Below are 25047 nucleotides of genomic sequence, written 5' to 3'. Positions count from 1 at the left end.
ATGGAAATATTCTCCCCGCTCCTTCGGGCATGATTTGTAATCCCTTTCTTCCATGGACTGCACTGATGCCAGTTGATGTTCCGTCCCGGCCCGTCGAAGCAACCTCGTTTCCAGAGTCCTCTCCTGCCGAGTGAGTAAGAAAGGACCTTGGGAACGAGATTGCCATTGAGGTTGCTTTCTTGATGTCACATCAAGTCACGTGTCTGCCGTGGTCAGCCTTCAGTCGCTTAGAAATAACGGCAATCTTCTTAGTTTGTTGCCTTTGTTGTTGTTGTTTGAACATAAGATGGAAAAACGAATGGATTAGAACTTATCCACATATAAGGTGTGAAGAGATAAAGAATCATGATCATCCAACGAAAGGAATCAACAAAATTAACTAAAACAGGGAACAAGGCGTTGCTCTCGTTTTGATTGCTAATTAAAAACGTCCCCTTATTTTCTTGCCAACGAATACACCCGGCTGTCATCGCTCCCCTCTTCGCCTGGGGTGGTGGGGGACAATGTGAGGGGCCTGTATTCCCAGGCTATATATTTTTCTTTCTTTTCATTTTCCCGAGGTTTTTAGGTAAGTTTGTTAGTCGAAAACTTTGCTTAAAACACGAGTCAGATTAAAAATGTTTACTAGGCTGGGACAAAAGGAGGGGGGGGCTTAAGATAAAAATATCAAAATTCGCGAGACTTAATGTCATGCGAAAAGAAAAGTTGCTTAGAATTCAAAACGAAATTCCAACCACAAGAAAATTCTCCAAATTCGCGAAAAAAAAATTATAATTTCAGTTTTCTTGCGAGATCAGACTATGCGAAATGATTTTCCGTCTGAACTCGAAAAGCATATAGGGTTATATAAGGTTAATTTTACTTAGTAATTTAGTAAACTATTTTCACTCCATGCCCCACTTGGGTGGATGCTTCAGTGTCTTCAGTGGAGTCGAATTTTTAAGTCCTACGTCCTGAATAAACGTTGTTCGAGCTTGTCATGCAATCCTTCCACACCGGTGGAAGAGAAGGTGCGTGAAAAGTTTATATATATACCGTAACCCCAGTTTTTGACCAAAATAGTATGTATTCCTTTATTGAAGATCATTCTATCTGAAATCTGAGGCGCCGTTTTTTGATGCGGGATACGGACCATTGAGAATAGAAAATTCGGCATCCCAGTGTCCCAACTCATCTGTCTAACCGGCGTTCTCACCATCTCTATAGTAGGGACCTTACGAATGCAAGACGGCGACGCCAACGAAAACGTCGTTTGAAAGTATAACTTTATTTCATTTGTGCTACTTCGCGATTATTTTAACTCATTCAACTTGTACACAAACGACAAACTACCCAGGAACCAAATTGGCAGGAGTACCGTTCAAGTTAAGGAAGAGAATGAAAAATTCACTGTCGTGTGTTCACGTTCTCCACAAAACCCTGAATTTGGTCATTTCACGTTGTTGTTTTGCAGGGGACGACAAAGACATGTACCACTGAAATTGTAAAACGCACGTGCAGAACGATTGTTTTTGCTCATTAAGCCTTTTGTGTTGTGGCGTTGTCGTGGTGTTTTCGTAAGGTCCCTAGTGTACGCGCGTGTACGCGTTCTTTCTACCCTTATGTGGACATTTCATGATCCTTACGTGACCGAGCTGTCTCGGTGGATTGCGCCTGATCAATATTTGCGCTCCCTGACGGCTTTGCGAATGACTTGGCAATCGTTTTGAAGCTGTGAACGCGATATTGTTCCTCGTTGATGAATACAGCCCCCAAAATCGCAAGGTTGGACATGGCTACCTCACTAACAGAGTGTCCAGAGTTTTCTACCCTGCAATCTCACTACGAAGCCGCCAGCAAGTTCCACATGCGAGATCTGTTTCAAAGGAACCCGCAGCGGTTCGACAAATTCAGGTATGAGGGCCTTCAATATCCACCCAGAGTGTTGTTTAGATTCTTTGTTATGCTTAGATTGGCCTTAATCTGCGATTTTATTCATAAATTTGAACTTTTAGGCCCGAAAAATCTTCCATAAGAAGCCCTTAATTATAGTTGAGATAACCAGCTGACCTGTAAATTGTGAAGCTTATGTGATGTTTCCGAACGTTAAAGAAATTCCGTGACACAGTGCATAATTTCCAGTAGCTTTTATTTAGTGCTAATTTATTCGAATTTCATTCCTTTGCAACAACAATAATGATCAATATGCTCTTTTGTCAATTTACACACCCCTAGAGATTTGCAAGTTTTGTTCTACATGACATCCTTCCCCCCCCCACCCCATCCTCCGGCACACAAAGACGACATCTCCCCACCCCCAAGACGCTTGGCATTGATTGGACAAAAATTAAACTGCTTCATTCATAATAATTTTTTCTGTATTTTAGCAAAACCTGGAGTTTCACAGCAATTTAGGACAGTGTCTCCTTTTTTTTCTGTGTATACATTCTGTACACCCCAGGTCCAAGATACTTGGGTTTCCTAAGGGTAGTGCTTACTAACACAGGGATATTTTTTAACAGTTTGTAACTATGTGTGAAAAGCAGATCTTTGGAGGGGTTGTTGGACCTCTGAAAAGAAAATTGGGGGTAACCATGTATTTTTTTCAGAGATGCCATGTACATTACTTTGTATTTTACAGCTTTTAGAATTCTTGTTGCTTAGTCTATATCTCTAAAAAATGCACCACCACTCCCAATTTTCTTTTTGGATCCAGTAGCCCATGCTAAGATCTGCTTTTCCCAGAAAGTCATAAACTGCACAAAAATACTTCTGTATAAATTATAAGGCATATACACATGTACCTTCCAACTCTTTCATATACATTAAATATACAATTGAGGCTCTTGCTGGCAGATTGATGATACCAGCCTCTCAAGCCTCAGTACCAAATTCGGACTACTAATTTAGACAGTCTAATGGTTTCATAACCTGTAATGGCATGTAATTCTGATTCATTTTTGCAAAATGATAGTCCTAGAAATGGCATGAGGGGTGCATAGTACCAGTAATCTAGTACAGAAGGGACTATAGGATCCTTTTCTGTTGTTCATTGGGTCCTCTCCTATTATAAGAGAGCAAGGATGGTGCCATGGTGTGAACACTTGTCTCCCACCAATGTGGCCTGGGTATGGGTTGAATTTTTTGGTGGTTTTTGTCCCTGCTCCAAGGGATTTCCAGACCGCCCCTCTACCACCTCTAAAAAACCATTAGTTCCAAATTTTAATTTGTTCAGGGAAAAATGGATGACGAGCCACCCTGTGAATATGTTACTGAAAATCCCATTTATTTTTCTTTATTTTGTTTTTTGTTTTGATTTTGGATCATTCATCCACAAACTCGGACCTTGAAAAGACAATTAATTTTAATGCAAACCAGGATCTCTGACTGTAAACATCTTTGCCAAGACTAAAAGGGTTTCCTGGCATTTTAATATTAATGCCTCCTTCAATAACAAAAAGTGAAACTTCACCTTTTCTACTAAATTATGAAATTGAACCTGTTGGATATACAAGTTTCAATTTCAGACTGAAAGCCTGATCGTCTTTCTTCCAGGATAATCTGCATTTTAGATTTTTATTAGAATATTACGTGAGCCTGCCCACCTGTGGCAAGGGTATTGTGACCACTGGACGACTTGTGACCTGTGCCCAAGGAACTTGAATGAATGCTTACAGTTACTGTATATTTTGGTTTGATTGCCTGTGATCCTAACTTCCAGAATCTGACCTAGTACAAAATTTTCTTGAATGTCAGACCTCACTCCTTGAGATCAACAGTTCATGGGAAACAATCCAAGTTGTGTTGTTATTGGTTAATATCCCAGTAAATATTGAATGCTTTGACTATCCTATAACCAAGTATCATTATTTTTAGTGCACAAATTGATACCCAGGATGGCATTATTCTTGTGGACTACTCTAAAAACATCATTACAGAAGAAACCATGAAACATCTTATGAATCTGGTATGTTTAATGATAACAAATATAAAATTAATATTTTCTGTAGCACTCTTTCCTATAAGACCAAGAGTGCTAAATACAATATAAGAAAATTAATACATACATGTACATGTATTTACATAAGGTAGAGTCAGGTCCTAAAACTTTAACACTGTTTGATAGAAATATGATACTTCTAAAAAATACATGTGTTGGTCCTTTTTCAAAAAACATTTACAAGTGACAAAAGAAAATTTAGGTATACATTTTTCTTTGTCTCGTATCTTCTAGGCCAGGGCCAGAGGAATTGAAAGAGCAAGGGAAAAAATGTTCTCTGGAGAGAAAATCAATTTTACCGAGGTTTGTTGGATTTTTATACAATACCTTATAAATTATAATGAGTAGTGTCAAAGTCTTTAAATCTACATATCTTGACAGTTTGGATTTATTAATTAGCTTTATATATGTTGCCTGAATATTTGCAGGACCGAGCAGTTCTTCATGTGGCTCTAAGAAACCGCTCCAATAAACCAATCATTGTGGATGGAAAGAATGTGAGTATCGATTTGGGACCGTGCATCAACCTCGTTCCCTTGGTCTCTCCTCTTCACGTCCCAGGGAGCGAGAGAGGAGAGACCCTGGAAAATTACCAATACCAAGACTTGTCGCTGAATAATACATGTAAATGAACACCATAATTATTGTAACTCTTTGATTTTATTAGGTTATGGAAGATGTAAATGCAGTTCTCAATCAGATGCGGACTTTCACTGAGGTACAGATTGCTTAATAATGAAAAATAAGCTATAGTTCATTGAGATGCCTGTTATGTTGATAATATTCTTTTCTTTGTATTACAGGCTGTCAGATCTGGTGCTTGGAAAGGTTTGGAATGGAATTTTCTGTATTTTTAAATGTTTGATAAAGTATTGTTAGTTATCATTACGAAAACAAGAACTAGTTGTGTGTCAGTGCTATTAGACACGTAGTGATCATTCCTTTTAGCTGACAAAAAGTGACTCTCAAAGGGGTGCACAGTGATCCCTTGGGAAATCTAGAATCTTTTAAAAGTTAGGCAATGTCTTGGACTCTTGGATTTTGTAAGTTGTGTCTCAAAATCTCATTTTCTGATCTGATCATTTTTACAGTAAATGCATTAGGCAATAAAAAAAAATTCATAGGGTCTCAGTCTCTTATACATGTAGTCTCACATTTTTTGTCTTGTTCTTTATCCCTTCTCAAATGTTTTGGTGGTTAACAAATTATCCACTGTCCTGAAAAATCCTTTGGTGACAGATCTTTTAGTGTAGCTGTGCCTACACTATGGAGCCCTCTCCCAGCAAGTCTGCGCAATATTGATTCTATTTTAACTTTTAAATCAAGCCTTTATTGCTTAAATTACCGTACTTTATTAAATTGTTAAATTCAGTTTATGTATATATTTAGAATATTCTAATATTGTATTGTGCTTTTGATCATTGTATGTTAAAAACGCAATATAAATTAATAAATTATTCAATTATTATGTAGTACTGATTTTTCGTAGCACAATGCAACCCTGCCTTTTGACCACCTCGATGTTATGACCTCTTTTTTAATGCCTCGAATGAATTGAAAGCCCAGTCATTTCCTTAGTTTTACAACCTCGTTAATTTGACCACCCCTTTATGACTACATTTTCACGGCTCAAAGGTGGTGGTATTAACAAGATTCTACTGAAAGTGTTTTTGTCATGAATGTGATTGACATTTGTATTTTTCAACACTACATTAATTTTGTTATATGTTGTCAGGCCACACTGGAAAGACAATCACAGATGTTGTGAATATTGGAATTGGAGGATCTGATTTGGTAAGTTTGTAGTAAACATTTATGCGACTTTATTTTTAATTGTTGCAGTTTGATGATTGTGTTTTTTTTTAATTGTTAACTGTTAATTGTTTCATTATTTTGTTCTAGGGACCTTTGATGGTGACTGAAGCTCTTAAGCCTTACGGCAAAAAAGACCTGCATGTCCATTTTGTGTCCAACATTGATGGAACCCATCTAGCAAAGACTGTGGCAACATTGAATCCAGAAACAACACTGTTTATTGTAGCCTCCAAGGTACAGGTGTACATGTAGCACATTGCGTTCTCACCAATTTTCTAAGTTTCACCTTTTTCACTGACCGACCGATCTCGCGACCGACCTCGCGTCCGACCGACTGATCGAACGAACAATCGATCGATCGATCAATCAATCAATCAATCAACCAATCAATCAAGAACTTTATTTCAACACAATCAGATTCATCAGCGTTTAATCATGTAAAGTAGCTTCACCTCATAGTATTAAACTAGCTTTTTTGATCATTTTCAACTCATCCAGGTGTGTGTGTATTTGTGTTTTTTTTTTCAGACATTCACTACAATAGAAACCATCACAAATGCAAAATCAGCAAGGGACTGGCTTTTGAAAACACACAAGGATGTAAGTTATCTTTACAGACCTACTGTTAAAAGGTCTCGACAGTCTATGGGATCTGTTTGCATTTCCTTTGATAATTTTAAGACAAATAGATTAAAGAACTCATTCCTTCTTAGTAATGGGCTCTAATTGTAATTTTTGTCATTTTATAGCAGTTTTTTAACCTTTGTAATTTTTAAAATTTTTTTAAATTTTATGGTAAAAAACTATATAATCCAACCCTCGGGTTGCAATTTAGTTTTAATAAAGCATCCATCTACAGTGTAAAGATTTCATTAATTTGAAAGCAGCAACATTTGGTTGTTAAAATAGTAGACATTTTAAACTTTAAAAATGTAAATGTTATTTCTTCATCATTTTATAGAAAACACCCTTCTTTGTATAATTTTGCAAAAAACCTTAAGCTTTAATTTTGTCAAATTCAGCATGTTAATTTATTTGGCAATGTAAGTGGTTGTGATTGACTTGTTTTCTAAAGATATGTAACTATGTTACACTGTAATTTGAAATTATTTTCCTTCCCATTACAGAAATCAGCTGTTGCTAAACACTTTATTGCTCTGTCCACCAATGAGGTATGGTATACACCTGTAGGTTGATCTGATCAATTCTCTAATAATTTTGCAGCCTAATTGTGTTTATTGCTTCTCACAATGCACTTTTTTTTGTGTGTGTAGCCTTTTTTCTACTTGCAGACATATAATTATTTGTTCATTTTGTGTCAGTGGTGAATAATATTTGTTTGATTGATTGGCTTTGATTGGAGTTCGACTGTTGCACTGTTACACTGTATAAATTTTTAATAATTTATGTCAATATGTAATATAGTTTTACCGGTAGGTTGAAAGGCTCTGAGTACTTTTATTAATCTTGTTAAGACATTGCCATGATAATTGTAGTATTAATCTTGTCGATGTTACTTTCTTTTACAGGAGAAGGTCAAAGAATTTGGAATTCTTAAGGAAAACATGTTTGCATTTTGGGATGTAAGTAACTTCTTTTTGAAGCGTCCTTTAACACATTTAACCCTTAAGCCCCGATAGTGCCATATGGCATAAGATGCAATTTCATGTACATGCTCAATATTCAGTCAATTTGCGTGAAATTTGCACAACCAAAATATCTTGGAAAGATCTGCAGATGAAAGGCATAATATCAATTGCCCCCCTCCTATACAAGATTTGATTTACCACCCCTGCAACTTTTGGATCTTTTTATCTTTGTACTTTTTAGGCCAAGTTAAGATCTGACAACAACCAATGCACTGAGAGCTGCAAATTAAGCTATAGTTTAGGGACATACCCAATCTGTACAAGGAACAAGAAAATTTTAAACGTTTTTATTCTTTCATTAGGAGTGAGTGTACAGGTGTAATCTGATTATAGAAACATACAAGGTACAATTTTAGGCCTCTGAGGATTTGTTTATTTTTAAATACCATTTGACAACAGCTGTATTTGTACTTTTTCCCAGTGGGTTGGAGGGCGATATTCACTTTGGTCTGCTATTGGGATGTCAATTGCTGTCTACATTGGTAAGAAATAAATTGCCTAAAATCATTAATTTGTAATATATTTATCCATCATACCTTCCGTCCCTCCAATTGCATCATCCAATTTGAAATCCATTCGCAGTCTTCTCTAAATAGATCAACTAGCTCAATGGACGGCCGGCCAACGAATATAACCAATACCAGTAACAATCAATTTGGTTCATTGTTTGTTCAGTTCATAACCAAGCACTCTCCAGTGTTGTTTAATTGTTATTAACATAATACAAAAATGAAGCAATACAGTAAAGGTAAAATGAAAGCTTCAATCATTCCGATAAATTGCCTCAATAATGACACAATAGCATGTACTCCCATTTGGCCATGGGACACCATTATTCAAATGAAGGAGATCAGTTGGTATTACTTCTTTGATATTACTCCCAAAACAAGACTTTGTGAGTTGTGCGATAAAAGGGCAAGCCCCTCCTTCCTTTCACATCTTTGTGGATGTGAAATGAAAATTTAGACGTCGTCCAGTCGTTCCATGTTGTTTAAAGTTGTTGACTCAAGCGTCCTTTGAAATAATATGCCTCAAAATTTCATAATACACCACACCAACATAAGACATCAATTTTTAATTCAGCTAACAGGGTTTACTCCGAAAACTAAGCCAATTTTATCAGTAAGGGTCGTAGAAAAAAACGCATGTTGTTTCTCAGTTTTAAATTTACGCTCTGATAGTTGATTGAGAACTGAAGGTGAGAATGGCCAGGCTTGGCCCCTTGTTGACCAGAATTACCTGTTTAACAAAGTTTAACTTATTCCAGCTTTGCTCATAGAATTATTTAACTTATTTTATGTTTTTTACCCTGGAACAAGAGAGCTTAGTTGTGGTACCTTTAACTAACCTTCTCAAGTTATATGTTGCAGGAATGGATAATTTTGAAGCTCTCCTTTCTGGAGCTCATGCTATGGTTAGTGTCAGTTCTGTGCTGTGATTTTATTGTTAGAAGGACTGGCCACACCTGTTATTTTGGCTACACGCAATTGACCAGAAATCGAATAACAGTACATATGATGATTACGTAAATCCGTCGTAAGAGGTCATGTTGTTTTTGAGTTACCAGAGTCTAGAAATTATGCAAAACGGGCCAGCCGGATATCAGAGAAATTTTTCTTGAGGCTATTCTGTTTGGTTTTATTTCATAGTACGTTCCACTGAAGGCAACCTTTGTTTAGTGTTTACTATGAACTGTCTGTTGTATCACGTCATGATTGCCAAAAGGAGGCCATCTTGGATTACTGTATTTCCCCAAAACTTCAGTAAAGCACTAAAATTGAACAAAAAGTAATGAAAACCAATGTTTTTATCTTTTGATGCGGCTTTTAGTTAGTTTTTCTTTTTTTTTTTTTCTTAAAGTGTTTGAATTTATGGCTTTATTTGCGTACCGCCAGAAACTCATGCACTTACCTTTCATTCATGGTATTCATTTTAGGACAATCACTTCTGTTCAGCTCCTTTGGAAAAAAATGTGAGTATGATCTATTCCTTAGCTATGTACCATCCCTGCTCCCCCGAATGAAATTCTGCATTTGTGGCTGAATAGCGTCTCACTAGTTACAATAAAGATTATGATGTATAGTTTAACGAACCACCTTTTCACAAATCAAAAAATAACACACGGTGGTCCATGGTAATGTTGTACGGGGGGAGGGAGGCTGGGGTGTTACTCGTAGTTTGCGATTTGCCAAATACATGTATATTGGCGTGAAAGGTGAAATCAGAGTTGTTTTCGTCCTTGTGAACGCACTTTGCTAGTTTTTCTAAAAAGCCGTGAGCCGTGATTTCCACTAATATTATTATTGCCTCTTAACCGGCAACTGAGTTTTTTGTTGTGAGATGTGATTTTGTAGCTACCGAGCAAAATGCCGTGCAAAATGATGACTTCAGTGAAATTTTATTTGGGAAACGACTGTTATTCTCTGTAAAACCGACGTGACCAAAAATGTAAACCCCTCTTTTACCCTCTATATAAATGAAGTGTGTCTTCTAAGGTTTTAATAGCAGAGGTGTACCAAAAGGCAGAGCTACTCTTGCTTAACTTGGCAAGGGAATAATCACATGGTTTGGTGAATTTGTTGGTTGCACGTAACAGAAATTATAGCCAGCGAACAGAGTCGCTGTTCATCGAGGAGTGACGAGAGACGGCTGTATTCGCAGACTATGGAAACTATACAGTATACTCAGCAATGTTTGGCACAGAGTAGAGCTGTTGTTCCAACGATTGCTATGGAAGTCTTTCGCCAGTCACACCGGTTTCACTTTCCTCAAAAAACCAACATTTCCTAATTCTAATTCGAATTGGACAGCTTCCTCATGTAGGACTATTACCATGTAATAGGCCATTTCCGAGTTGCTGTGAACCTCGTTATGAAAGCGAGGCTAAGTGCAAAGCTTTTCAATATGAAATTTAGTTTTCTTTGCATATGAATGAAAACTAATTTTCATAATAAAAACTTTGCACTTTGCGTCGCTTTCTTCTCAAGGTTAAAAAGCAACTCGGAAATGGCCTTTTAGTCGTTTTTTTCTCAAGTGATTTTAATCCATGATGTCGAATAAACTTTGCTAACATACGGACAGAATGAGAACATTATGATAAATCAATTATCCAGTTGCATCATAAAAGTGAATCGCTTATGATTTTAAGAATCAACTATTTATTTGATTATAAAGCCTTCCTCTGGGAGATCAGCAGCTGCAAACCTTAACAAATTCTTTACATCAACAATAAGATATGCTTTGTGTTTTGTTTCTAACCTAACATTGCTGATAAAAGCATCAAGATTCTTTTTTTAGGTCGTCATAACAACAGATAAAGCTAGAAAATATTCTTATATGTAAACACCAACAAATTTACCAGGAAGTTTGACAGAGCTTTTGTAACTCATCCAAGTCCCTCTTTCAAAAATTTTTTTTCTTTGCTATCGTAGTTGCCTTAGTTGTTGTTGTTGTTATTGCAAGGTGTGCTCGTTAAGTTTTTCTAACAATTAAGACTTTAAAGACGCTTTCTGGGATCTCCCCGACTCTTGACGCAAGATGCTCGGCACCAAGATGGTGATATCTTATCGAATCCGTTTCTTCCACCCACAACAACCGCTGCATAGTAGATTCCAGCAAACCTGCGACATGTTCTCCTGAAAAATCTTCTGGAGCTACATATCTTCAACATGTCTCTATGAAATGCTCTGTCGCACTGGTTCCGTGTCCACCTATAGTGCTGGCCCTGAAGATGGGAGTTTTAAGATGTCAACTTCACGTTCTTAGCTTTCAAAAGCTAAATTGGTTCAAAGCTTTGGTTTTTAAGACGTTTTGCTCTGAAATAAGAGGCAGGTTTTTACCTTTTTCATGGATGCCAACTCTACCGGGTGCGTCATGAATCTCTCAGTCTCTCATATGGGTCACGAAATGTCCCAGAGTAAAGCGACTTTTGATCCAAGATTTTAACTCCAAATGATCCCAAAATACCCCCAAAGTCGTTTAATCTAATTAATTTAGGGGTTCTGGGGTGAATTTTCGTGCTCTTTTTACTCAATCTGTTGTTACAACGCAACGAGGCTTTTACGTTGTAAATTGGGGTTAAGTGGGGGGGGGGGGGGGTGCTCCTCCCGATTTACAAGGGAAAAGCCTTGAGAACGAGGCTGGGTACATCGTTTACAGAAACCCAGGAAAAGGGTCACTTTTCTTTTCTTTTCTTTTTCTCCGGAGGGGAAAGGGGGGGGGGGGGCGGGGATGAAGGATTGATAATGGGAGGTGGGGTGGGGGCACAAAAGGAAAGAAAAATACTCCACAATTCAGATCTTCAGAGGTTGGCATTTTGATCTCACATCAAGTGTATTATTATCCGACATTTATGATGAGTTTTCTCAGCCTTGTTCCCATTCCTCAACGTGCTTATCGAAGTAATCGAGCTCGTTTGTGAGGGCTTGGAGCTCAGCTAAACGGGTGACGGCACATTTGACTGGGCGCTAAGAACAACCGAGGATGACGCTGGGAGACTGGTCCCCCGTGCCCCCCTCCCACCCGTCTGCGTCAGATTCTTACGGATATCCTTGATGCCCATTGGGATATTACTAAACTAAGCTTTTCTACTGACAAAGGAAAGAACGAACTCTTACACAATAGTAGCAGACATCGTGTTTGTAACAAGCAGGAGTAAAGGTCCTCTTGTAGAAAAACGGAAGGTTTCCTGGAATAGAACAACCATTAGAACGCCAGTAACAGGATTGTGACGCAACTTCTGTGCTCAAGAACAGCACTATCACCAGGCTGAGCAAGCAAAAGATTATTCTTCCCATGGTGGCGAGCTTCTCTTTGATGAAGGAAACCTTTAAAATAGAACAGACATGGCCACAAATAATTAATGCATAGTAGTATCTATCGGAAACGAGATTATGTCAAGATAGGGCTTACCAGCTAATTCACATTTGCATTGGTTCTGCGTTACTACGCGCTGTGATTGATTAAGAAAACTCGCGCCACCCTTTCAACCAGTGAGAAGGCGAAACCAAAACCTATTGTGCCTTGCTAGCACCCGTTTTCCCGCGCTTGGCGCCGGCTACATGCATTGACTTCGAATACTGATTGGTTCATTGCGCTCTTTCGCGTCTGTTGTGATTGGCCAGCGTAATTACTTTGGTTTTGGTTTTACGACAATTGAAACGCGTTCTAGCAAAGACGGCTTAGGCTGTTCAAGGCATCTTCAGGTTGGAGGGTGCCGACATGGTACCCATAGCGTATTTCAGGGAAAGGGTCGTTCGGTTCGAGTTGCCCTTAGATTCGATATAGCTCAGAAGGAGTTATCTGTAATTGTTGTTTCAAGTATGGCTATCATCGTAAAGAAAACAAACCTTTTTTGCATCCTTCAGGCGATGCAAAATTATAATAAGTGAAGGACCGTCGCAGGTATCTCCGCAACTGAAGGAGCCGCGAAAAGAAAGCCTGAAAATCATTTAGGCTTGAACGGGATTCGAACCTATGAGCTGTGCGATGCTGGTGCAATACAGGTTATCATTTTGTGAGCTTTCACTAATGAACACATGGAGTAATAAAGATACGAGAGTGAACATACGAAAAGTTCATAAGATGGCCAGCCCCCAGTTGGCTTGATAGGTAGAGCACTGCACCGGCATCGCAGTGGTCATGGGTTCGATTCCCGTTCAAGCCTGAATTTTTTTTAATAACTTCAATCGTCTCTTCCGTAAATTGAAGGGCAAGTGTCGTCTATATTTAGAAACACTTTGGAATCCCAACGAAGGACATAATTATTATCGTCGATGGTCGCCGAAAAAAAAAGGTGATTTTGCGTGCTTTCGGCTATGATGGAAGTGGATATCAACTTCAGAAATTCGGGCCACTGTTTTCAATTTCTTTCTTTACGTCTAAGATAAAATTGGTAATATGCTATTTTGGCTCATTCTTTCTTTTTTAAAAAATCACTCGTCGCCAAGCTCTGTTTCCGAGGTCGCCGGACAATCCTCACGACACTTCTCACTTTCTTCCGCAGCTTAAAGATATGATGTTTCATACATTCACTTCCAGTTACAAAACTACACGCACGGAAGAGAACTCAACTCTTCAAAGGCGGTGTAAAGCTAAGATTCACTCGGTGAACTGAGTAAAAAAATTCCACGGAATACTGCGTGAGGATGGTGAAATTTCGCACTAATGGGACAATTTTGTGACCGTAGTCAGACAGACTGTTACACAAAGTGACACTGGTTGCTCAGGGCTTCGAAAATCTGAACTCGACTGAAAGGGGTGAACAACTCGCGGTAGGACAAATAGGAATTAATTGACGAATAAAACGTTGACGTTCAACTGGATTCGAAGCTAAATAACCGCAAATAAAGTTAAACAACCCGAAAAAGACCTACCAATGAAGCACGCAAATGGCTTGGCTTGATTAACAAGAGAAGAACTTAATTGTCACCGCTGATTTTTGCTGTTTTCGATGGTGTCGCTTCACGGGGCCAATGTTTTCCACGGCAATTAGACTTGACTTTGAGCCTTTTATTTTTCTTCCGAGGCTTAAGAGATTTTATATTTTATTCATCTTAATTTCCTGCGTGTTTATGTAGCTACAATATCTGAAATTCTCTGCAGTGTAATATCTGGGTTTTAGTTAAGTGTGATATTAAACACTGCATTTAATAGTCGTCACGAATACTGGACGCGTAATTGCACAAGAAGATTTTCGCCTTTTAAGTCAAAACAAAGTCGCCTTCACAACTTATTGATAACACAATTATGCACTACAATTAATGTAAAACTGATAAATCCAATATCATAACGCGTGGTTAAATGACAGACGCACTATTGACGTCATGGCATAGAAAGTTCTCACAGCCCTCCCTCGCCAGCCCTCGCCTTATTTTGCACAAGTTAAAGTAGAACACTGTTAGCCAATCATAAGCCTTGTTAGTTTACATTAGCCAATAGGCGTAGTCGCTAGTTAGAGATCATAAAACACGTAATAAGAACCAAGGTTTGCTCCTCTTAGCCTCCGTGGATATTACCATTACGAAAATTGTTGTAAACATTCCTAATTTTGTACGGAGAAACCGATTTCAAAACGATGTATAAAACAAATATAGGACGTTGCCCGGTACCGGTATCCGACAATAAAAATTCAATCTAAATTTTTGGATCGCGCTTAGCATCTTGCAGCTTAAATGCTTGTTTTTGCGGGTTTGAAACTCAACGACAACTCATGGGAGTCATCGTTTTTTCCAGGCGAGGAAAAGCTTTATCAGCTAAATTTACGTTTTTCGCTGCGCGGCTGATGAACTAAGCGTGTGGTACTCGGGATGCTTTCAAGAAACTTTTCTCAGTGTTATTTGACCGGACGAGAGTTCAAAAGCTAGTGCTTAAAACTTCAACCAATTCCGGCTAGGTTTTGGTTTTAGAGAGCAACAGAAATTGGAATCTTAATCAAGGTTTCAACTTTGCATGCCCAGTATCCCGCCAGTCTTTCCTGAAAAGCTGGCCAAAATTTCTGTTTAAATTTTGTAGAAATTGAACTTCATTCCCTGTCTCCCAAAGTTCTGCTGATACTGGCCTTTCAGAGTTTGTTTAGCATCACTGCGTTTCTTGGTTTTCAACATTGAAAAAGAGATTAAGAGACAGTCATTATGGTCGCTGCGCGGTCGCTACAAAGATGTTTTCTATTTCCGAATTTAAGAGTTGTTTGCTAAAAATAATAATTGAAGAAGGTCAATATATCTCGTTTGAGCGCTGAGATTTTTCATGCGTAAAACAATTATGTAGTGGTCGGATACTGGACAGAAAACTAACAACTCTGGGTAAAAGGAAACTACACCAGGGTCATTAAAAGAAAAAAGGTCAAAAAATCTTTCTTTATTACCTTTTTGTGTGAATGAATTCTCTTGAGCCAAAAGTTTAGGCCGCTCCCGGGCAAGAAAGGGAAGATATAGGGTTGTCACAAAGTTAAGTGTTTGGTCGGATGGTGGGCAACATACGGTAGATTCCATGTGGCGGTGCAAGTGTGACTGGCGAAAAGAGGACGTCAAAATGTGGTAAGAACATCAGTACCTCTTTGATCTCACCAGGTTTTGACGTCATATTTGCGTTATCAGAGTCCACGTGCATGACCAAATGAAATCTAATGGTTAAATAGTAAAACACAATGCAATGAAATGGGTGCAAAACAGTGCAAGACAATGAAATGCAATTTAGTGCTGTATAATACAATACAATCATGTTAACCTTTACCTGCGTTGTGCTAAGAGAGCCCGCATGTACGCTGTTTACCAGGGTTTAAGCACCTAGCACTTCTAAGGATTGTTAGGGTAACGTCTTAACCCGGGGGGAGGAAGAGCATCCCCGCCCCTTTCATATGAGAGCCTCCTCCCCACCCCCGGGCATTTTATATCAGATTCCGCGTTTTGTCTTCCTCACCTTAAAAGTGAAGGCTAATAAAAAAGGACTGTCACCGAGCGCTTTGAACAATGGAAAAAAAATCCAATCGAAATGTTTGCGTTTGATCAAGTGATGTAAACACTGACAGAAATGTTATTCCAGTCAGTGGTGTTTTCAAAGTGACCTTACGAGGCCGAGAATACTGAGGCGAAATAGTCAAAAGAGGGAATGGTGCTTATAAAATTAGACTTATTAGCCTCCCAGCTCCTGCCGCGCGACAATCCTCAATGTATGACTGCCAATGCTCTCATATAATTTTTTTAAGAAAAGTAACTTTTTAAGTATCGTGGCCCAGCAAAGACTTTATTAGCAATTCTATTTACAAAAAATCAATGGAACTCTCCTGACGAAGGAAACTGGCGCAATACCCTGATAAGACGAATGACATAAAAATGTGGTTGGAATATCCTTCACACCACGTTTTGACGTCATTTGCGTGTTATCAGAGTCCACAAGCTCGGTTAATTGGAATTTATATGTAAATCACAGTCATGATTTCATACATATAAAAATGACTTTATTTTCTGTATACAGGTTCCTGTTATCCTCGCGATGCTAGGAGTTTGGTACAACAATTTCTTTGGTGCTCAGACGCATGGCCTTTTTCCATATGATCAGGTGAGGCCCTGCTGTTTTTGTACTGGTGGGTACGTGTGGAACTTTTAAAGAATAGAATGTCAAATCAATCAGATATTCTCCAAAACGAACGTCACGCTAGTTCAAGAAGCTACTTGTTTATTGTTGTTAGGCTTTTTTGCAGATGTGCTCAGTACTTTAACAAGTCATTGGAGAGTTTTTCTGTCTTGATTTGTTTTCTTTTGATTCGCTACATTTCATCCAGTCCGGCCCTTGGCGCGCGGTCGAACTTGACGTCACCCTTTGAGCTGATCCACTGGGCCTTACCTTTTCTAAGCTCTATTTTCACTGGACCCAGATAACCTGCAGCTCCATTGTTTTGTTGTTCGTCCTTTTGCCCTCTTAACCATTCATGTGAGACGTTGCAAACGGTGCAGTTCACCCCAGCTGATCAGGACGCGCTCCAGCTCGGTCCCAAGCCTCGAACAGGCAGCTCGGCCCCTTCGATAAGCGCGGGAACGAGGCTGTATTTCATCCTTTTCTCGGTCAAAATGTCAAATGCTTTGTTTATAGTGGAAATGCACTTAGCTACCCAAAGCTAGTTTACAGGCATTCCACTCAGAAATAACTGGAAACAAATATTAATAATCAAATCGAACATAACAGGTTAAAAATCCCAACTGGCAGGAGACAAACCAGCTGGCTATTTACAAGCGTGGCCGGGGCGGGACTTGAACCTGGTACCATTTTATTGCCAATTAAACACCGACGGTAACAGGAAGTGAAATAATCTCTTTGCTGACCTGTTTCTGCCTCCAAGGACTGAGAAACTTTTTTCTTTGTGTCCAAAACAAGATTGCATCTAAAGAGAAACATTCATCTTTCGGTTTCCGTTCAGGCCCAACATCTGTACTTGGTTTCGTACTGATGTATGTCATCGACGTTAGCTCCTTGCAACGATGTTATTCTGTTAAAATCTCACTTGAATTGTCCTTGTTTCCATTTCAGTACATGCATCGTTTTGCCGCCTATTTTCAGCAGGTAAGTCTGTTACAATGTGATGCAATGTACTGCAACAACAACAACAACAACGACAACAACAACAATAAGTTTATTTATCCACGGTACAAAAAAATCATCAATTTCGAATACAATAACGGCATTTATACGCAATCAGCGTTTTAATAAGCAATACTGCTTTTGGTCTCGTGTAAGATAAATAACAAAAACCCTCAAAATAAAGAAAATTTTTTCATAGACACGGTGCAGCTTGCAAAGAGCGATATACTATAACATAGCTCGAGTTCCACTTACGGGTAGATTTGGGAGGTCGTATTGCACATTCTTAACAAAAAGGAAAAAGAGAGATGAAAAGTAGTTATCGAGCACAGCATCTCTTCGCGTGATGTTGTAAATGCCTCCTCATCTTTTGGAGCTCAAAAGGGGCTTATTTTACTGCGGTTGATACGTCCAACATTTACTCTTGCAAGTCAAATACATTCTTATAAAACAAGAAATTCCAACATTTTCTATATACCTTATTGTCGAACTAATCTTCGAAAATTCTCAATTCGGTTTCAAGGTCCTTCGTTTTTCAACTCGCTAAGTCGTGAAATTCAAAACAGTGAAACTATCAGTTTGTTTGGCAAAAGACTTAAAAAATTCCTTCTATCTAAGTTAAATTGACTCTTTGTTGAGCTACACACCTTTTCTTTACCTTTTCTTTTTTTTCTTCCTTTCCTTTTTTTTTTTTTTTTTTTTCTTCTTTTAAAAATAATAAAAAAATTTAATTGGAAATTTCAATCAGTACCCTTAACTTCTATGGTTTATCCAATAGTTCTAGGAAGCCTATAGTTAATAAGCCCCCGGCTTCTATATAGGCTTCCTAGCCTTTAACACATTTAATATTGTAAATAGTCAAGTATGAATATTGTAATAGTAAGAATATTGTGTGTCGTCTATAATGTATTTATGTTGTATTTTTTTGTTAATGGCAAATAAATTGAAAAAAGCCACTATAAACATGTTTCATTGCTGATGTCGAAAAGCAACACCCTTGGTCTTTTGTCTCTCGTCCCTTCTCTGAGGGTTTTCCATCGAGTTTTCCATTTTTCTCCCCATTAAAAACCAGTGCTTCTTACTTCCAATTCGATTACGAATCTGAAGGCCACAAGTTTGAAGATACAAAGCCTAGAATGCCACTCTCATTAAACACAGTCGTTTTATTTTATTTTATATCATTACAGGACGAACTAGTAGAACTTAGTTGCAAAGAATGATTTTTTTTAATATTTAGAACTGAATGCTCTATTGTAAAGAATTAACCACGTTATTTCCTGCTTGTCAGGGTGACATGGAGTCCAATGGTAAGTCCGTGACACGCAGTGGTGCGCATGTCAACTACTCCACTGGTCCTATTGTTTGGGGAGAGCCTGGAACCAATGGACAGCACGCATTTTATCAGCTCATACACCAAGGTTAGTTCCCAGTCCTTTAGGGATGCGATAGTCAAGTTTGTGGAACATTTTTAATGTTAGGATTTTTTTTGGCTGTGTCCAAAGACAAGAAACTGGTGGAGTTATGCGACAGGACATCCGCGAAAGGTGTGACCAAGGAGAAAACTGATTACTTTCGTATTCTGGTGAAATTCTCGGTTGAAATTGTCTTCCCATGGACGTTTACGACATAAAAATAACGAAAAGAGGCAAGGTACAATCGAAAATTGTAGCTGTTGCGATGGTTACACAAGAACAATATGGTGTCCTGTTTCCTTAGCAGTCTGTGCTGTCTCCAAACAAATGACTCAAGCTGTTTTCCCTTTTAATCTCCTTTTAGGTACCAAGTTAATCCCGGGAGACTTCTTGGCACCGGTCGAGACGCAGAATCCGATTACAGATGGACTTCATCACAAGGTTATCATCTTTGGAACTTTTGCTGTGGTTTAGCTCATGGTTGTAGGATAAAAAACGTGTAATAGGAAATGTATTGTTATAAACAAAATCATCTACTGCTGTTCAATTAATAGTCAGTTTACATATTAGCGGAGTGAGAGCAATTTACCATATAGCTTATAAATGCGCAGGTTATCGCAGATATAATTTCGTACACAGATATTTGTCTTCGAAGAAAACATCTGGCAAAATCGATCACGTTCTGTAATCTGATTGGTCAATGAAAATGGCCCGATGCAAGTCGCATCAACTATTTTTGTGCGACTTTTCAAAGCTTAGCTTTGCACCCGCGTAGACGAAAGCCTTTTGTTGTCTCGCGAAGAGTGAGAAGATCTGGGTACGAGGTTATCGCACATCTCTAAATTTTGTATTTGTCAGGTATTGTCTACTTATTATATACTGCTGATCTAAATAGGCAGTTTTTGGTTTCATCACGAATTAGTAATTGATAGTTTTGAAAAACGTTTTCCACAATTTGTAGATGATTTTTGGGGATCCTTTTATGAATAATTTATGTAAATTGTTCACAGATCCTTTTAGCCAATTTCTTGGCCCAACCCGAGGCTCTGATGAAAGGAAAAACAACAGAAGAGGCACGGGCCGAACTGGAGAAGAGCGGGAAGACTGGAGCAACACTGGAAAAAATCTTACCGCATAAGGTACAGGACCTCCTCAAATCGACTCAGCATTTCGCTCGTTGGCCACGCTAGTGAACGATGCGGAACGGAGTTTGATTACGATCAAACTTTTTATTCGACTTTGTTGAACATTTCTTTCGTTATCGGATGTTGGATCCGTTTAGACAAACAGAAAATGCCAACATTCGGTTTGTTATTAGACGATTGAATAACTCTGCGGGCGCAATTTCACGCGCGAGACAGCCGATCCTGACACGCAGGTTATTTAAGTTCTGTTGGGTAATACGAAAAAAAAAATATTTAAAATCACCTTCCGGTGCACTGTTCACAGTCGGCAAACGTGGAAAGTTACACGAAAATCTTATCACCTGGTTATTTTCCCCTGCTGAATTCATTAGTTTTTAACAACGCTCGCCTGGTCACTCTAGCCTGTCGAACTTTGTGGCGGGAATTTGTTTGGCCAGACCTTAACCAGTTGATCACCCAAAACTGACGCGCAATTTCGAAACTGGAGTAGAACACGGGATAGTAAAACTTAAAAGCTGAACAGACCACCTCACGGTTTTTTCTAATTTTTCTTTTGTTTGATATTATGAAAATTTTGAAATGTCCGTTATGTATTTTTGTTAATCCACCTTTTGCCTGTTTTCATTGTAGGTTTTTGCAGGGAATAAGCCAACTAATTCCATATTGTTTCAAAAACTGACTCCCTTCGTCTTGGGTGCTTTGATCGGTGAGTTGCTTTAGTAGAAAGTAAAACTATTTTTTAATGCAGTTTTAACGTAATATATGTTAATGTACATTTGCATTCTATTTCATTTCTATTCTATTTCTAATTCTATTTCGTAATTGTCTTTAGCCTTGTATATGATAGCTTGCTTGGTGTCTCTCTGTTTTGGCAAATGTGGCGATGGTCAGCCTTAAGTTCAAATAAAACACTTATTATTGTTTTCTTTACTGTTTAGCTATGTACGAACACAAGATATTTTGCCAAGGTGTTATCTGGGACATCAACTCGTTTGACCAGTGGGGGTAAGTCAAGCGAACTTTAATGCTTTATAAAGCCATATAACACCTTTACCATCCAAGGAATCTAGAGTAAAAGTGAAAACACGAAAAGAGGTGAAGCGCCACAAGCGTTCCTCAATAGACGTTAAGACCAAATAATACGGGCAACAAATGTTACGTTGCTATTTGCCATTGTTTGTTGTTCGCATTACCACCTCCGCACGCGACGCAACTTTTGTTGAGCGACAAGTTGCATGAACATGGTGTAATATTCTACCCTGGGTATTGTTATTAATGATATGGTTATAAGGTATGGAGAATCGCTCTGGCCTGGGACAAACCCAAGACCAGGCGAAGATGGGAGCTATGAGGATCAACCCCGACTTACTCGAATGGGTGGGAGGGTGGGTCGCCAATCCTTCCCTTTTGCGGCCTCGAGTAGAGTGATGGGGTGGAGCACATGTAACCTCTTTTAAAGTCTCATCTACATTATCCCCAGGGTATTAATTACCAATGCAAATTGAGTTTGCTTAGTGTCCGTATTACTTGGCCTTAATCCGAACGGTAATACTTCAGGATTTTGCGTACAGACTCAAACGTTAGGAACACCTGGTACAACATAATAAATACCACCACGTGAAATTCAAATGAATGGTGACACTTGAGGGATTTCGTCCGCACATTCGGAAGTAAAACGGCGGGTACACAGTGTCGGTGTAATCCACTGACATTTCTCGTGAATTTTGGTCATCCGTCATTTTGCTTGGACTAATTATAGAATGTGATTACTGAAGTACATGTGAATGGGGTTTTTAAGCCATAAAATTGACAAGAAAGAGAAAAATGTGTTTAGCATCATGCACATGCGCCGAAAAAAAAAAAACAAACAAACTAAAAACTACTTTGTACGGCATAATAAACAAAACCACCTGAGAGTACCGCGAATAGTGTTCATTTAAAGAGGTACAATGCCACATTTCTTCGAGGGACTCAAACGTTAGAACCGTCCTGTACAGCAGAACCAACCATACTCAGCAGAGTACTGCTCGATAGGTTACACACAGTCTCGAAAGGTCAAACCATCTTTCAAAGCATGATAAATAGCACCATAGTGAGGAACCTCCAGAGACCTCGTTGTAGAGCATAACAACCGGCGAAAGAGTGAGTTTCAAAAGTTCTTTGTACAACTTTTGTTCTTCTTTTCCTCTACCATGCCTTGGCAATTACAAGTCCGGCGCCCAAACCGCTCGGCCACTCCGCCTCCAAATCACAGCTTGGTAATACATAATAGCATGCGCGGCATCAGTCGCACGCGCGAAGCGAGGGCGTGCGCGTACGCGCCCAATTCCCCTCTTCTCTCTTCCACCCCCTCCCCCCCCCCCCCTTTCTTGCCGCCGCCACGCAGGCTACGTAGACTCTATGCAAAAATGGCTGACATTTTTATTTTATTTTGTCTGCATTCACTAATGAGTATATTAGCCTCACTAGCCTCGTTCTTCAGTTCAGATATCAAAAGAATATTTTATCTTGGACGAGCTAGTGAGGCTAAGTTGAATACAGACAAAAGAATATTAAAATGTCAGCCATTTTTGCATTAGGTGTATAATAAGTTGTAATTGGTTTAATTAATGGAATCTTACCACGTATGATGGTGTTTTGCAGAGTTGAATTAGGTAAACAACTGGCTAAAGCAATTCAACCAGAGCTGGAAGCGCCAGGCCCAGTGACGTCACACGATTCCTCGACAAATGGTTTGATCAACTTCATTAAAAAGCACTCGGCCAAGTAATGGCTCTCTGGGAATGTTGGACTGGTTTCAAACACTTAGGTTTCAATTGTGATTCGTATATAGGGTGACTGCATTGGTGTAAACAATTCTAAAATCGTCTTAAACAGATGAAGTGATCTGCAAAGCTAGGATAATGTATTTTAGGGAACTGTTAAAAATAGATACCACGCAATGTTTAATACTTTAAACGAAATAATAACCGAAACGTGCTTTTATATAGCATGTTACCATCGGCAGGGTGTTTTACAGGGCTGCCATGGGCTGTTTCGCGAGACTTAATAATGGTCAAGAAAATAGGTCGTTAAAACAATCAGTTAAAAAATGATCGCAAAGTTAATGTACCTCACTGCGATTTCTGCCTCCATGACAATGCAATAAGTTGTCGTGCCGTGCATGTAAGCTCAACTAAAGTACAATAAAAAGTAGTACCATGATTTAATATTTGTTCCGAAACTTGTGATTACTATACAATACGGTTGTTCGGTAACTGTTCTTTTTGTCGTTTCCCGACAAAATGGTTATCTTTTTTTGTTGACCAAGCTGAAAATCCCATTGTGATCTTTACTAACTTCCCAGCTTCCACGAACCTTTTTGTTTTTTCAAATTGAAACAGGTTGTGATTTGGAAATATAATTTGTACCGAAAATTTCGTAAAGGAACTTTTGCAGATTTAAGTAGATCAGAAAACCTCTATCACGTCTGTGTTTGTTTATTATGTAGCAATTTACAGGTATCACAAATAAACCATTCATGACACATTGGATAAGGGGGTTAGTTGCTAAAACCTGGTTTCCATATGATCGTCCCGAACGCCTCAGTCGTTTCAAATAATGTTCGGGCGATCGGGACGATCATATGGAAACACTACCCGGACGATTGCTAACGATCCGGGCGACTGGGGCGACTGCGATCTTTTGGATAGAACTGAGTTCTATCCGGACGATTGGGTCGATCATGTACAATTTGAAGCGATCATATGGAAACATTCTCAGACGATCGGGACGATCGAAGGCTATCCCAGAAATCATCATTCTTATCCCATGATTTATTGCTATTAATGTGTTCCAAAATGGCAGCATCGACTACGGAGTTGAACACTTCACCTTTTATGGAAGAAGTTAAAAAATATCCTTCCATTTATAAAAAATTTCTACAAAGTCTACAAGAACAAGTTTATAACAATGAATTGCTGGAAGGCAATCGGGGAGAAATTCGGCGTGGATGCAGCTGAAGCCGAAAAAAAATACAAGAATGTTCGCAACGCGTATGGCCGATATCTGAAAAAGTGAAAGTCAGTTCCATCAGCGTATGATAAGCTCCCAACTCTTCTCTCTTTTGATACATCTGCCGAACCCAAAATCTGTGGCTTCGTGGAACTCTTGCCCATCTACGGCGCCGACTTGAGAGAATAAGCTGACAGCAAGCTACGAGGTTCGCTCTCCGATTGACATCCGCCGTTTTGTTTGCAAATCTCGCGCCAACATTGTAGACAACCGCGCGCTAAGGCGATCGAGACGATTATATAGAAACTAGCGATCGTCCCGTGAAACAAAACTGTCGATTAGTGGCTCTAGTCAGAGACAGAGTAGGTCGGAATGGATTGAAACTTGAAAATTTTTAGGCTAATTTTTTAAAAGTTCTCGCATTTTTGTTTCCAAAATGCGTTAGAACAGATCAAGCGTTTTCCCTTTAAGAATTGAGTTGATTTCTTTCTTCTCGTTGTTCTAGAATTATTTTGTAGCTAAGTTAAGGTCTTATTTCACATTTTTAAGAAAAGAGGTCAAAAACATCATGACTCTTCCCCTTTTAAAAACCAAATACTCGTTTATGACACAGATGCAAGGAGAACACTCAGCAGTTCCTCCTGATTCCTGGATTGGTTTAATCGTGCTTGGAACAACGGTAATAACTGGTTCCTGTTTCTGGTTCCTTAATTTAATATTCCCGCAGTAGTAATAAAGAGATAAGTACTTCATAAAATTATTTGAACTGCACCGAGATGACAGAAAGATAAGACCATCGCCGAGTTATGTACGATGGGTGAATTACGAACTCCTAAAAGTCAAGCTCCTGGTTAGCTTGATAGCTTAGTGGGTAGAGCGCTGCATCGCTATCGCAGACAGAAGTCATGGTCCGCTTAAGTTGAATCATTTCAGACTTTCTTTTCGCAGCTTTAGTTGCGTACAAAACTTATAAGACGTTT

General features: G+C 38.9%; 2 protein-coding genes across 2 annotated transcripts; one reads left to right on the top strand and one right to left on the bottom strand.

The window, feature by feature from the left end:
• The first annotated feature begins 1644 nt into the window (after nt 1-1644).
• Nucleotides 1645-23283, top strand: LOC146473521 (glucose-6-phosphate isomerase-like). Its single transcript, XM_085118184.1, has 22 exons — nt 1645-1893; nt 3856-3946; nt 4214-4282; nt 4408-4476; nt 4647-4697; nt 4783-4807; nt 5715-5773; nt 5882-6028; nt 6323-6394; nt 6922-6966; nt 7324-7377; nt 7865-7925; nt 8814-8857; nt 9380-9415; nt 16417-16500; nt 17467-17499; nt 18806-18935; nt 19294-19370; nt 19940-20068; nt 20705-20780; nt 21013-21079; nt 22718-23283. Exons 1-22 carry the CDS (start codon nt 1739-1741, stop codon nt 22842-22844), a joined length of 1701 nt encoding a protein of 566 aa, XP_084974310.1. The 5' UTR covers nt 1645-1738; the 3' UTR covers nt 22845-23283.
• LOC146473522 (conodipine-P3-like) lies at nt 10559-14302 on the bottom strand. The gene is made up of 3 exons (XM_085118198.1): nt 13818-14302; nt 12060-12269; nt 10559-11167 (listed from the first exon to the last, which is right to left on the bottom strand). The coding sequence occupies exons 2-3, from the start codon at nt 12237-12239 to the stop codon at nt 10940-10942; spliced, it is 408 nt and encodes a 135-aa protein (XP_084974324.1). The 5' UTR covers nt 12240-12269; nt 13818-14302; the 3' UTR covers nt 10559-10939.
• Nucleotides 23284-25047: the final 1764 nt, after the last annotated feature.

This window comes from Pavona decussata, unplaced genomic scaffold (assembly GCF_977016875.1).
Source record: "Pavona decussata unplaced genomic scaffold, jaPavDecu1.1 SCAFFOLD_93, whole genome shotgun sequence".
Taxonomy (NCBI): Eukaryota; Metazoa; Cnidaria; class Anthozoa; order Scleractinia; family Agariciidae; genus Pavona; species Pavona decussata.
This window is presented reverse-complemented; position numbering and strand designations above follow the sequence as displayed.

Bases quoted from the DNA above. Each gene is read 5' to 3' on its own strand.
- LOC146473521 (XM_085118184.1), top strand. From the start codon at position 1,739: ATGAATACAGCCCCCAAAATCGCAAGGTTGGACATGGCTACCTCACTA. The intron at 8,858-9,379 runs GTTAGTGTCAGT...TATTCATTTTAG, and splicing joins TTTCTGGAGCTCATGCTATG to GACAATCACTTCTGTTCAGC. The intron at 18,936-19,293 runs GTTAGTTCCCAG...ATCTCCTTTTAG, and splicing joins TTATCAGCTCATACACCAAG to GTACCAAGTTAATCCCGGGA.
- LOC146473522 (XM_085118198.1), bottom strand. From the start codon at position 12,239: ATGGGAAGAATAATCTTTTGCTTGCTCAGCCTGGTGATAGTGCTGTTC. The intron at 11,168-12,059 runs GTAAGAGTTCGT...TCCCATCTTCAG, and splicing joins ACGATGTCTGCTACTATTGT to GGCCAGCACTATAGGTGGAC.